Here is a 13,142-nt window from a genome sequence, read left to right as displayed (position 1 = left end):
CCCATCTAGGGAAGATCCTCCAAGGATATTAAGACCTCTCTCCTTCAAGGATTGAGACGAACTAGTGCCTCTCTTACCTTCTTGTATTGGATTTGGACTTTTGTATCCCTCTATGTGTATGTGGATTTAGCATATGTGTGATTGGATCTTGACTATTTGAGAGTTCATCTTGTGTACTTCTTTTGATTTGCTCCCTTTTCCCCCTCCGAGTGTGAAAAGATCATGAACTTAGGGTTGCACCCTACATCACTAATCTAGTAGTGTTGGCCGGTGTCTCGGTCCTTCAATTCCGATAAGTACCCCATGTCTGCAGCCACACTCCGTGGTACTTCTTCTTCTTCCTCGGCGGTAGGTTGGTGAACGAGCAGGAGGGGCACACAGCTGCTTCCTCGGGTCGTCTTGCTTCCTCGGGTCGACTACACGCTATGGCGACCTCCGACGGCTCGATATTTCCATTTTGGGGACGGCGCCGGTCGATTGGAAGTGCCGACGGGAGGTGTGAGGTGGTTGTGGTGCCAGCTTGATTTGGGCGGCACCAACATCGATGCAGTGTGACTTAGGAAGAGATGTGATGCCGGGGGAGGTGGAGATTCATCTTGATAATGAGCTGCAACTGAGCAAAATAAGCAGCGGCTGATGCGATGAGTATAATTTTTTAGGGGTTAACCCAGATAAAGGTTCGACTAGGTCCAGTTTAACTCCTGAAAGTTAAACTTTTAATAATTTAACCGGCTTTGAGGGATCGACTAGAGATGCCATAGGTGCACCTACATTTCCTTAGGTCCTCCAGAAAAATAGGATCACCCCCCGCGTCCTCCTCCTCCAGGGCGACTCGGGCGGGGCATCTCACCCCCCGGCGCAAGGCCTCCTTCCGGCATTCACCAATTCGCCGCCGCCTAACGCATCCCCGAGCAAAGCCCGTTCGGATCTAGCGGCGGCGGGCCATGGCTCTTAGGGCATCGTCACCCCTCGAACTGGGGGATCGGGTGGTGGCCGACGGCGCGGCGCTGCCCCAGCGCGCGTCGCCGAGCTATGAAGTGGAGGGGACGGCGGTGATTGTGGGCGGATGCCATCGGCCCGGTGCTCCTGGTACGTACATGCATCGGCGGAACAGGGTGCGGCGGCGCGGCACCGTCGGTGGTTGGGCGTGTTCGTGAGGCCCGGTGGCTGGCTACCGGCCATGGTCGGTGGGATGCGGACGGTGCGATGGCGGGTGCGGCACGCCGGCAACTGGGCGGAGATGCCCTTTGTCTGGGTCCTTGACACCGTGGACAACTCCGGGGGAAACCCTAGACCTCATTGTGATCGAGCGATGGCGGTGCTTTAGCGTCGTAGTCCCTCTTGAGGGCATCGTTTTTGGTGTTTGCTCAGGTTCAAGGGACTAGCACGCCGGAGGTGCATGACCTGGTGGCGCGACTGCCGATGAAAATCACGCCGACTTCGGTCATGGCGGACGATGGTGGCGTCTCCGATGTCGTTTCCTTGTTGAGGCATCGTCGTTGCAATTTGCGTCATCATGCTCAGGATGCTCCAGGGGAAACCCTAGATCTGGGCCTCCCGGATCGGACGATGACGGCGCCTTTGGTGTCGCTCTCCCTCCTGGGGGCATCGTTTTGGAGCAAGTGCTGGTTGGAGGGGACTACTGGAGGAGCGGTGTTACATCTAGCGCAAGGCCGACGGCGGATCCCGACGGCATGGCGCCGCGGAGGTTCGACGATGGGCGCGTTGGAGATGGACTCGCGCAGGCGGAGGAAGCTGTCTGGCGTCATGATGGTGTTAATGGCAGAGAGGCCTGGCAAGGTCGGTGCATCAGTTCTGCTCTGAGGATGGACCGAGAGAAGATGGAGGTGACAGCCCTTGCAGCGTGCGGTGCTCACTGGAGTGTGCCAGACCGGTGTGGGACTCAATCCAGGTAGTGGCTTGGATGGGACACCCGGCTTTAGATGTTAGGCTTTGGTGCGATGTCTGTTTGGTATTAGTCCCGGACATATTCGGCACACCTTCATCATGGGGCTGGGAGTAGCAACAGCGTTGCCAAGATGGTGATTTCTGGCTTATTGATGTATCATTTTGTATGGTCTTTGTGAATAATTAATAATATGGCTGCATGCATCGTTCCGATGCGGAGGCCGGAGGTACATCCTACTTTGCTAAAAAAAACCTACATTTCCTTAGCCCCATGGTACACGCATAACAACAGAGATCGAGAAAGCCTTTTTTTAGATGGAAAAGGAAGAAAGCTTATTTGCTACTACATTAATTGTAACATCCAACTGAAGACGGCCGGTCTTGAATCCGCTGCGAGAATTTGAACAGCTAGAGATACAGATGATCAGATACACAACCGAACAGTTCACATAAGATCACACAAGAGAGTAGCACACGCGCCTTGTTGCATTATATTACACCACCACCACACGAACGGCGTTGCCTGCTTTGCCCAGCGACGGAGACGGGAGAATCTCCTACTGAAGTGCCGCGACAACGGTAGACCCTTCCACCTGCACAACGAACAAGTTCAGATAGGTTTAGCCCAAGTCTTCTTTTCCTCATGACTATTATTCCTTCCAAGCTACATTAATAAGAATCATCAAAGTGCCACCTCTTACCATGAAGGTTGCACCACAGATTTCCTCCTCATCTGCGGGCACAGCGGTCACCTTGTTCTTGGGATTCTCGTACGACTTGAGGCCTCCAAGAGCGTTCCAGTAGAAGCAACCTTGCGGGAAAGGCGCCAGTGACTTGCCGCAAGATCCTTTCAGCAGGTCGATGTCGTCGGAGAAGGCGACGCAGCCGTCGGCGGTGATTCCCCAGAAGAGCGGTACCTTGCCCTCCGGGTCCTGATCGACCAAACCAACACCAACAAAATTAGCAAGAAAGCACCGTGACGATAAACCTCCCCGCTGGAAATTCAGACTTGATCGAGCTTACCGATGCGACGAGGAGGGAGGAGGTGGACTTGTCGAAGAGCACGAAGGCGTAGCTGCCGGTGAGCTGGGACAGCATGAAGCTGGCGGGGTAGGGGGCCCTGTCCCTCAGCGTCTTGTAGGCCTCGATCACGAGGAGCACCTCGTTGCCGCCCTTGGAGAGGCCGTACTGCTGGCTCAGCCGCCCCAAGTTGTCCAGGACTCCCTCGAACAGGCAGAAGATCTCATCCTTTGCAGCGAAAGACCTGGATCCACAAACAAAATGCTTGTTAATTTTTAGTACTACCATACATGCTCCATTCTCAGTGAGTGAAAGCATCCTGAATTTATTTAATTTTGCAGGGAGCAGATGGTCTAACTCTTCTTGCAAACAAGAAATAATAATATATAGATTGTCTAACTCATCACAAGCACATGTCCCTTGAGAATGCAAAATTAGGTAAAGCATCAACGACTTGGTACAAAGAACACCAAAACTTGTTTTAGAAAGGTGTAGAAATTCCTTGGATGCTACTCCTTTAGTGCATCTGCCTAGTACAGGATAAGATAAGATCACAGGACAGCCAGGCCCTACAAATGATAGCGGCGAGTAGACGAAAGAGACCGCCGTATGGGCCACAGGGTCTTGCTTCCCTTTGTTTCTTCTGCTCTCTGTGGGAATCTAAACCGGGTGGAAATTTTCCTTCTTTTTTTTGGAAATTTTCCTAGTAATAGCAACTGACTGCCAAAAGCACTACTGCTCCCTCAACGGTTCAACCAATAACCAAAACAAATACTCTACTAACTAGCATAACATAACCACAAGGATCTTTGCTCTAGTAGCACCCGTTAAATTCAAGTTTTGCTCAAATGTTGTCACTGTCACTGCTTGATGGTTTATTCATCCATAAGCTCGTCACGTCAACAGCAAAATAGTATTACCAATAGTAGATCACGGGCTTGTGCCTTTTTTTCCTCTTAAATTAAACGATAATTACTATCCTGCTGAACCTTTGTTCGCCGCCTAACGAAGAATACGAGGCCCGTTTGTTGTCAAGTCAAATTAATGGACACCACGCCTTTGTAAGGTGGCACGACGTTGACCTGCAAGTTGCCAAAGATGTGGTGGCGTTTTTTCGTCTGCATACGTGACAGTTTCTATGCCAACATAGCAATCGACGTCTTCCTGTTTTTGATTGATTTTTTCTTTACACTGCCACCTACCATTACACGTAGGGTAGATGAACAAAATTGAAAAATATCCCAAGGCCCCAACTGGGAGGCAGGAATTTCATGTTGAAAAAAGGGTCCATTGCCCCAAGATCCGTGATATCCGAGTAAAAAGAAACTGTGTATTCCAAATGCGGCGAGAAACTACTCCCTTCATCCTATAATATAAGAGTATAGTGTAAAAAATGCTCTTATATTACGGGACGGAGGGAGTAATTTTTTGTGGCGAGCAATATGTTCATCAACGGATAAATCTCTGTCGCGATCACGAGCCGCGGAACTAGGCCAGTGAGATATACTACAAGCGATAAACTGGGAAACTAGGTTGGTGGCTAGGTCCATCACCTAATGGAATGGACTGCGAAGGTTGCATTATTGCTTGCTTTAGTCTTCGGAAAGCAACACCGCCCTTCTAATAAGGACAGAAAATTGTGCGATTATTGATATCACAGCAAGACGCGTCCCATATGGAAATTATCGGAAACCACGGTGCTTATTAGCTACTCCCTCTGTTACAACCAATATATACTGCCGTGTGAGGTGGTGTGATATGATTGTGACTAGTAGAGCCCACCTTATCATCTAGGCGGGCGCTAAAGGTCATCCGCAGCATGCGAGAGACATGGCAGGTGTATGTGGCGGTAACGTTTTGGACACTGTACCGTAGCACCTGGACCATGGCTACCAGCTAACCTCACCATCAGGAAGCTTCATCACTAACTAGAGAACAAAAGCAGAGCAAGTGGCTCTTTTTCTAAGGAAGAGCGGAACAAACGATCCATCCAATCAACTGTCCGTTTCGCTCAATAAAAGATCTATATGCATGCAGAGAGATCAATCGATCCCGAATCCATGGATCCTGCGAGTATTAAGGAAGAGAAGCTTGCTCTCTCCGAGTCGGTTAAGCCGCAAAGACGGTGTGTTGTTATTACCTTGGCAGGAGGAGGGACTGGTTGGCGTGGGAGTAGGCGAGGTTGCCCAGCGATCCCAGCTCCACGGACACGGCCGGCTCGGCGCCGGCGAGGAAGCGCTTCACCAGCTCCGACGCCCGCGTCTTGGGCGACGGCGTCCGGCTCCCGGCCGCCACCAGCTCCGCCGGCACCTCCACCACCTCGCCGCTGAACACCGCCAACATCCTGGCTCAAACAAACAAACCACACCTAGCTAGGTAAGGTATTACAGGGTCAGTTGCTGATTGTGGCCTTCCTCACTCCTTGGATAGTTGGACGGGTGAAAGGGAGAAGGGGGGAGGCGCTGGTTATATAGGCCCGGGAGAGTGGCAGAACCCAGGCGCAGGGCCCCTGGTTTGCTTAACCACCTGGGGCCCACACAGCGTACGTATCTTTCCTTGTGTTTAATTTAATTTTACGGTAAACTGTGGCCGGACTTCCTTTTGGTTAAGCTTAATGCGGACGCATCTCGTGCACATGGAGGTGTCATGCGTCGACGCCCTCTTTCTGCCGGCACGTACTGCTGTACTAATCGTGTCTTACCGTCTAACCCCGCATGAGTTCGCGTATGAGAGTGCACATATTGGACACGAAGGCAGATTTTCCTGAAGCAAAGTTGAAACTTTGGTGCTGCCGTGGGGAATATAGAAACGATGGGCTGCAAGTTTATATCATTTTTTCTGCATGCCGGTGCGCTCTCGTGTGGACAACCCCGGGCCAGCCCGCATCGAGGAGAAGAAACGGACGCGAGGGACCTCGCCCTGGCGAGCATTATCTGCGGGCTCGGCCAAAATCCGGAGTGTCAGCGTGTGCCGCGCGGTGCGGTGCGGGTGAGGAGGGCCGAGGGGGGTGACGGATGAAGCCGTGCGCGGGTGGATGGCGACGGGCGATGGGGTGCCTCCCTTTGCTTCCGTCGCGTTGCGTGGCCGTGAGGTATCGTGTGGGTGACGCGCGTGGTTTTCGTTGCCATGCGGAAACGCACCTCGAACACCGACCCTCAAATCGAGAGTGAAGTCTATTTTGAACCTTAAGATTGTAGAGGGCGACGCAAATGAACCCCGACCTTCAAATCCCTGAAGTCCATACCCTGTACTCATCGATCCCGATCAATTTACATCCTGGATCCGTTTGGTGGACTGGGAAAAGATGATCCTACCCGGGATAAATCGCGACTCTTACTGACTAAGTTGGCCCACCTGTCATTTTCATCATGTGTCCCAACCCTCCCCCTCTCCTACGTTGGCACACACGGAAAGGAGGCCACGATGGCTGGGGATGATGTTTCGATGTGGTGGAATAAAAAGTGGAGAGGCCGAGCGGGCGCGCAGCAACAGAGAGGCTTCGGGGCCTGTGACGCTGCTCCCTCGACGGACCCTTCTTTTCCTCCCTCGGCGGACGTCCTGAAGTTGTGAGGAAGCTGTCGATGCCGGCACTCGTCTATGTGTGTTTTGTACCAGATCGATTGGCTAGTCGGCTTTCGTTTGCACATCGACCACAAAAATTCAATCAGCCGAAGCCACTGAGCTAGCTAGCTTTGCACATGGAAAGAAATCATGGGCTTGGTGAGTGGTGAGACTGGTGACACCGCACGCATCGGCGCGGCGGCGTCCAGGTTAGTAATGTGACCTATGGCAGCGGCGGAGCTCCTCCGAGTGTGACGCCCTGGAGACAGACCCGGCGGTTACATATATACATATTCACATTCACATGAAGGCTAGCTAGCTATGCACTAGCGGATGGATTTTCGCCCGATTAGAAAACATACACAAGCAACACAGCCGAGCGACACGCGGTGGTGCTGCAGTGCGGCGACGGGCGGTGCGTGGCGGTGGGGAATTAGGGGGCGCGAGTGGACCCGGGAAGTGGGGCATGCAGAAGAGGACCTCACCGGGGTCAAGAAGATGCGGTTGGGCGAGGCAGGGTAGCGAGGGAGCGAGGGCACGAAACTCGACGGCGGCGACCGGAGCAAAGTCATGCGGGGACGAGCGCTCACGGACGGGGGGCTTCACGGGAGGATGCTAAGAGTCTTCGGGAGAATCGCAGAGATCCGAGGTAGCTGCGGAGGAGGTGCGACCGTCTCCAGAGGTGGAGATCGAGGCTGCAGCCGGAGGCGGAGAAGATGACCACAGCGACAACGATTAGAGGGGTTTTTCTTCGATTAATTTTGGTGGTTTGAGCGAACCAGCGAGGCGGAGCTAATGAAGAAGTTAGTGGGGGCGTGTGGTGTCCATTGGGTGCCCTGGCGATGAAAGTTGCCGTCGCGTACGAGATGGATGCCAGGAGAGAAAAGAAAGAGATTATTCTTAAAAAAAGGAAAGAGATTGACGAAGAAGAAGGGTATGACATGTAGGTCCATGCGGTCAGTGAGAGAAACAAGTGACCCGGTCGGGATTGTCCTTCTAAACAGGTCGTGGTTAGGTTTAGGGTTACAATTGACCGGGATCGTTGAGTACAGGGTATGAACTTCAGGGATTTGTAGGTCAGGGTTCATTTGTGTTGCCCTCTACAACCTTAGGGTTTAAAACAGACTTCACTCCTCAAATCGATAGTATCCGTCCGGATGTAGCTATCCGAACCCCGGAAGACATCCAACACTGACCTTCATCAGTCCACGTAGTAGTCCGGACCATGATATTCCCGCAAATTAAAACCAAACTGAACAGGAGACACGTCAGACGATTGGCCCACCCAAAAGGAAGCGGAGCCCCATGCCTTTGTAGCTGCCCGTATTATTTTTGTGACAAAATTTCCCCTCTCCTCTTTCATCCCACCGCTCTCTACCCAATTCCCGCCTTTTTCTCCCACTCTCTTCTTTCCTCCCGACGCTAACGCATGAAACCAGAGGAGAATCTGCCGGAGATGGAGGTGGTGGTGCTGGAGGATCTTACCATCATGTTTGCCTGAAAGATCAACTCGGCGACGCGGCAAAAATGTCACATCAAAGCTATGACCACAAAGGAGGAAGCGCTCAAGAAGCAGAAGGCTGGTGGAGGGCGTGTTGGTGGCGCACGTGGCAATGAGCATGCCGGCCGCGGACACGATGGAGGTCACGGCCTGGGCTGTGCTGGTCCGATGGTGGCCCCCACCATACAGACGCCGCCATGGCCGGAGCATTACAAGACTGCGTACTTCTACGCCGCCAAGCAGCTCGATAGGTAGTCCACAACAACCGCCTCCGGGCAAGTGCCTTACATCATCGACGTAAACGCGGTGTTGCTGCTCTTCTTGGAGTGTTCTTCGCCGCAGCTCGTCCGGGCGGGGAGCAGATGGGCGGCCGCACGTTGCTCGATGCTATGCCTTAAGCGGGGGAGAAAGCGTACGATGATGAGGAGAGGCAGATGTTTGACATCATCCACGGTAGAGGCGGAGGAGGATGTGACTATGAGGACAGGCAAGTGGAGGACTCAGATCCCACCAAGTCCGGCAACTACACCCATACAAAGCAGGGCTACACTCAGCCGGGAATGCAGCAGTCCTACACCCAGACCGGCACGGGCACAGAGCAGCAAGATTGGGACGTCGGACAGTAGGAGGAGGAGGAGGAAGATGATCCGGATGATTTAGCCGACGTTCTGAAGGAGAGGGGTAGAGGAGAAAGCTTCAACATGCGGGAGGACGAGTTATTGTGCGATGCATGGTTGGCCACTAACCTCGATCCGATCCATGACATGGAGCAAAACGGAATAACCTTTTGGGCCAACATTCACACATGGTTCCATGAACACAAGCATTTCGCCCCTACTCTGACGTGGTCATCCGCAACAGTGAATAAAAGTCCATCAACCATCAATGGTACACCATCCAAGAGGCCGTGTTGAAGTATTGCAGCCACTTGGCGCATCTCATCGCACAGTGGCCTAGTGGTGCGCAAATCACCGAGCAAGTAAGTTCATTTGCTGGATATGCATAGTTTTGTTGATCACTAGCTGGATATGCATAGTTTTATTGGTTACTAGCCGGATATGCATTCTTGACAATGTTTTATTTTGTAGCCTTCTCGCGCGTGGTTGGAGAAGAATTGGAACCTATATATAGCCAAGACCGCCGCTCAAGCCACCAAGGAAGAAACCGATGACCCAACTGACCGAATAAAAGAACTGTCGAAGAAGGTTAGAAGAGGGTTTTGGGAAATGAAGTGGGAGGAGGAGAGGGCGAAGCGAGAAGGTGCGGCGTCCAAGCTGACGGAGAGGTATGAGGATATCTTGTCGAAGAAGGAGGAGGGATACGTCAAGCGCTCGGAAATCAAGGAGGAAAAAAGGCGGAGAGGTTCAAATTGTCGATGGAGGTGACTGAGAAGAAGCTCAAGCTTGAAGAGGAGAGGGCCTTGATCAAAGAGAAGAAGGCCATGCTCAAGAAGAGAAGGCGATGCTTGAAGAAAAGAAGGTGAAGATCATAGCCGATGCGGAGGACGCCAAGATGTTGTCCTTGGATTTGGAGTCTTTGATGCCGACGTAAGAATTATTGTGCAAGCCTTCCACTACAAGATGTTGCAGCTACAGAATGATGAGTTGGAGGCGGCGGAGAAGGAGGAGGAGATGGCGGAGAAGGAGGTGGAGGCTGCCTACGTTGTAGCGAAGGCACCTTGAGCGCGGAGGCTCGGATTACCGATCTGGCGGGGAATAAAATCAAGAGATTTTTATTTCTGTGCCCCTGGTTCCTTAGCTCTACTCATTCATCCCCACTCTGTTAACTTTTGCTCACTTTTCCCCACTCCCTTGCCCGAAACCCTCATAACAGGTTATAACGGACGTTGCCGTCGGGTCAATGCCTTTGACCGTTAGCTGACGAGTGGGGCCGCGTATTCATGGGCGCATGCAAGACCGCGGTCGTGGGGTAGCACGTGTCCATGGACATGCCCAAAACATCCCATCATATAAAGAGGGCAACCACCTCCATCGCCCCTACCATTTTCCCCCAAATCCACTCGTTGCCGCATCGTCTTCCTCTGCACGCCGTCGTCGTCTCGCTCTCCTCCACTGCCTCCACCGCACCGTCTCGCTCTCCCCCACCGCATCCTCTTCCTCATCTTCATCGCCTCCATCTGTTAGATGGCCGACGCTCGTGGCGACGCTGGCGCAGCGGCCGGAGATGTGGTGGAGCTGCAGGGTCAGGGCGCGGTGACTGCGGATGTCGGAGGCGTCCATGGCGGTGCGGGGAAACTCGCAACCGCTGCGGATGTGGCGGGCTCCGCCTCATCGGTGACGGCGTCGAGCGACGCAGTCCATCCCGATGCCCCCGTTGCGCCGCCTGCCGTGGAGGAGCAGGTATTCATTTGCACTTGCTTAGCTTGTAGAGTTAGTTCGATTGTGATTCATACCGTAGTTCAGATTGTTAGAGTAGTTGGTTTGATGGATGGGCCGGGGTTTTTTGTATGGGTTGGGGGGATGGGGGGTTTTTGGACTAGGGTTTGTTGGATAAATTGGTTGCAAATATGCTAGCTAGATGTTGTGAACTATGATTTTAGGTGCTGCAATGATTGGGGTTTTCAGATTTGTTTTTAGATTTGGATAAAATCGTTGCAAAAATGCTAGATGTTGTGAACAGTTTGGGTTTTTTAATGCTATGATGCTTATTAGATTTGTTTTTAATGCGCACAGATTGGGGGTTTTAATGCTACTCAAGTTATTTGCTTCAAGTTATATTAGCTCTGTTGTTCAATGTGTGTGCATGACAATGGAAAATGCAAATAGGATCATAGTATATTAGCCCTATGATCAAGTGTGCATATCTAAATTTCAATATGTAGTTATATTAGCTCTTTTGTTCAATGTTTGTGCATGACAATGGAAAATGTAAATAGATCATAGTATATTAGCCCTATGATCAATGTGTCATCTGTGCATATCTAAATTTTCAATTGGCTTATGTATTTACTAGTGATGGATGTAACTGTATATCCAGGAGGATGATGGTAGGGGGAAGAGGAGGAAGATAGACTATACTTTCGACGACCCGTACGATCCAGCATATGGTGACGACGAAGAGTATGAGGTAAGCCTACTTGAAATTTAGATTGTTCATTTAGTTCGTTTGACATGGTGCATTCCCATGAATCTATAATGTACTAATGTAATTCATTCGTGTGTGCAGTATGTCTCTGGGGAAGATGTGGATGTGGACCGCGGCAACTTCGCCTCCTTCAAAGAGAAGGAAGAGGAGAAGATCAGGATCAAGGGCGTGGATTGTTGGAAATATGCCCTGGAGCCAATAATAAAATGGTTATTATTATTATATTCCTTGTTCATGATAATTGTCTATTGTTCATGCTATAATTGTGTTATCCGGAAATCGTAATACATGTGTGAATACATAGACCACAACATGTCCCTAGTGAGCCTCTAGTTGACTAGCTCGTTGATCAATAGATGGTTACGGTTTCCTAACCATGGACATAGGATATCATTGATAACGGGATCACATCATTAGGATAATGATGTGATGGACAAGACCCAATCCTAAGCATAGCACAAGATCGTGTAGTTCGTCTGCTAAAGCTTTTCTAATGTCAAGTATCTTTTCCTTAGACCATGAGATTGTGCAACTCCCGGATACCGTAAGGGTACTTTGGGTGTGCCAAACGTCACAACGTAACTGGGTGGCTATAAAGGTACACTACGGGTATCCCCGAAAGTATCTGTTGGGTTGGCACGAATCGAGACTGGGATTTGTCACTCCGTATGACGGAGAGGTATCTCTGGGCCCACTTGGTAAGACATCATCGTAATGAGCTCAATATGACTAAGGGGTTGGTCACGGGATGATGTGTTACGGAACGAGTAAAGAGACTTGCCGTAATGAGATTGAACAAGGTATCGGTATACCGACGATCGAATCTCAGGCAAGTGCTATACTGCTAGACAAAGGGAATTGTATACGGGATTGATTGAATCCTTGACATCGTGGTTCATCCGATGAGGTCATCGTGGAACATGTGGGAGCCAACATGGGTATCCAGATCCCGCTGTTGGTTATTGGCCAGAGATGTCTCGGTCATGTCTGCATAGTTCCCGAACCCGTAGGGTCTACACACTTAAGGTTCGATGATGCTAGGGTTATAGGGAATAGATGTACGCGGTTACCGAATGTTGTTCGGAGTCCCGGATGAGATCCCGTATGTCACGAGGAGTTCCGGAATGGTCCGGAGGTGAAGATTTATATATGGGAAGTCCTGTTTCAGTCACCGGAAAGGTTTCGGGGTTTATCGGTATTGTACGGGACCACCGAAGGGGTTCCGGGGGTCCACCGAGAGGGTCCACCTGCCCCGAAGGACCTAACGGGCGCTAGTTGGGTGGGAACCATACCCTTAGTGGGCTGGTGCGCCCCCCAAGGGCCCAAGGTGCCTAGGGTTGGAAACCCTAGGGGGGCGCTGCCCCCCCTAGTTGGAAACCCTAAGGGGGCCGCTTCCCCCCCGAGGGGCTGCCGCCCCCCTCTAGATGGATCTAGGGGGCCGGCCCCCTCCCCTTCCCCTATATATAGTGGGGGTTTGGGGCTGCCAGAGACACGATTCTCCCTCTCTCTCGGCGCAGCCCTACCCCTCTCCCTCCTCGTCTCTCGCAGTGCTTGGCGAAGCCTTGCTGGAGTGCCACGCTCCACCACCACCACGCCACCGTGCTGCTGCTGGACGGAGCCTTCCCCAACCTCTCTCTCTCTCCTTGCTGGATCAAGGCGCGGGAGACGTCACCGGGCTGCACGTGTGTTGAACACGGAGGCGCCGTCGTTCGGCGCTTAGATCGGAATCAACCGCGATCTGAATCGCTACGAGTACGACTCCTTCATACGCGTTCTTGTAACGCTTCCGTATCGCGATCTTCAAGGGTATGAAGATGCACTCCCCTCTCTCTCGTTGCTAGTCTCTCCATAGATTGATCTCGGTGATGCGTAGATTTTTTTTTATTTCTGCAACGATCCCCAACATTGGCATCATGAGCTAGGTCTATGCGTAGTTTCTATGCACAAGTAGAACACAAGTTGTTGTGGGCGTCGATTTTGTCAATTTACTTGCCATTACTAGTCTTATCTTAATTCGGCGGCATCGTGGGATGAAGCGGCCCGGACC

The 13,142-nt window shown here is 51.7% G+C and overlaps 1 protein-coding gene and 1 long non-coding RNA gene across 2 annotated transcripts; one reads left to right on the top strand and one right to left on the bottom strand.

Annotated features, from left to right (window-relative positions):
• Positions 1 to 2,203: 2,203 nt before the first annotated feature.
• On the bottom strand, positions 2,204 to 5,904 carry LOC109735707 (stem-specific protein TSJT1). Its single transcript, XM_020294910.4, has 4 exons — positions 5,069 to 5,904; positions 2,932 to 3,172; positions 2,610 to 2,840; positions 2,204 to 2,501 (listed from the first exon to the last, which is right to left on the bottom strand). Exons 1-4 carry the CDS (start codon positions 5,269 to 5,271, stop codon positions 2,466 to 2,468), a joined length of 711 nt encoding a protein of 236 aa, XP_020150499.1. The 5' UTR covers positions 5,272 to 5,904; the 3' UTR covers positions 2,204 to 2,465.
• A 5,076-nt stretch (positions 5,905 to 10,980) lies between these two features.
• LOC141022356 (uncharacterized) lies at positions 10,981 to 11,595 on the top strand. The gene is made up of 2 exons (XR_012183644.1): positions 10,981 to 11,077; positions 11,177 to 11,595. It is a non-coding gene; the product is annotated as an uncharacterized lncRNA (long non-coding RNA).
• The last annotated feature ends 1,547 nt before the right edge of the window (positions 11,596 to 13,142 follow it).

Source organism: Aegilops tauschii, chromosome 5 (assembly GCF_002575655.3).
Source record: "Aegilops tauschii subsp. strangulata cultivar AL8/78 chromosome 5, Aet v6.0, whole genome shotgun sequence".
NCBI lineage: Eukaryota > Viridiplantae > Streptophyta > Magnoliopsida > Poales > Poaceae > Aegilops > Aegilops tauschii.
Note: the sequence above shows the minus strand (reverse complement) of the source record. Positions and strands in the feature narration are given on the sequence as shown.

Excerpts from the sequence above, each read along its gene's own strand:
- LOC109735707 (XM_020294910.4), bottom strand. The coding sequence starts at position 5,271 with ATGTTGGCGGTGTTCAGCGGCGAGGTGGTGGAGGTGCCGGCGGAGCTG. Across the intron at positions 3,173-5,068 it reads CAGTCCCTCCTCCTGCCAAG|GTCTTTCGCTGCAAAGGATG; the intron begins GTAATAACAACA and ends TTGTGGATCCAG. Across the intron at positions 2,502-2,609 it reads TCTGTGGTGCAACCTTCATG|GTGGAAGGGTCTACCGTTGT; the intron begins GTAAGAGGTGGC and ends TTCGTTGTGCAG.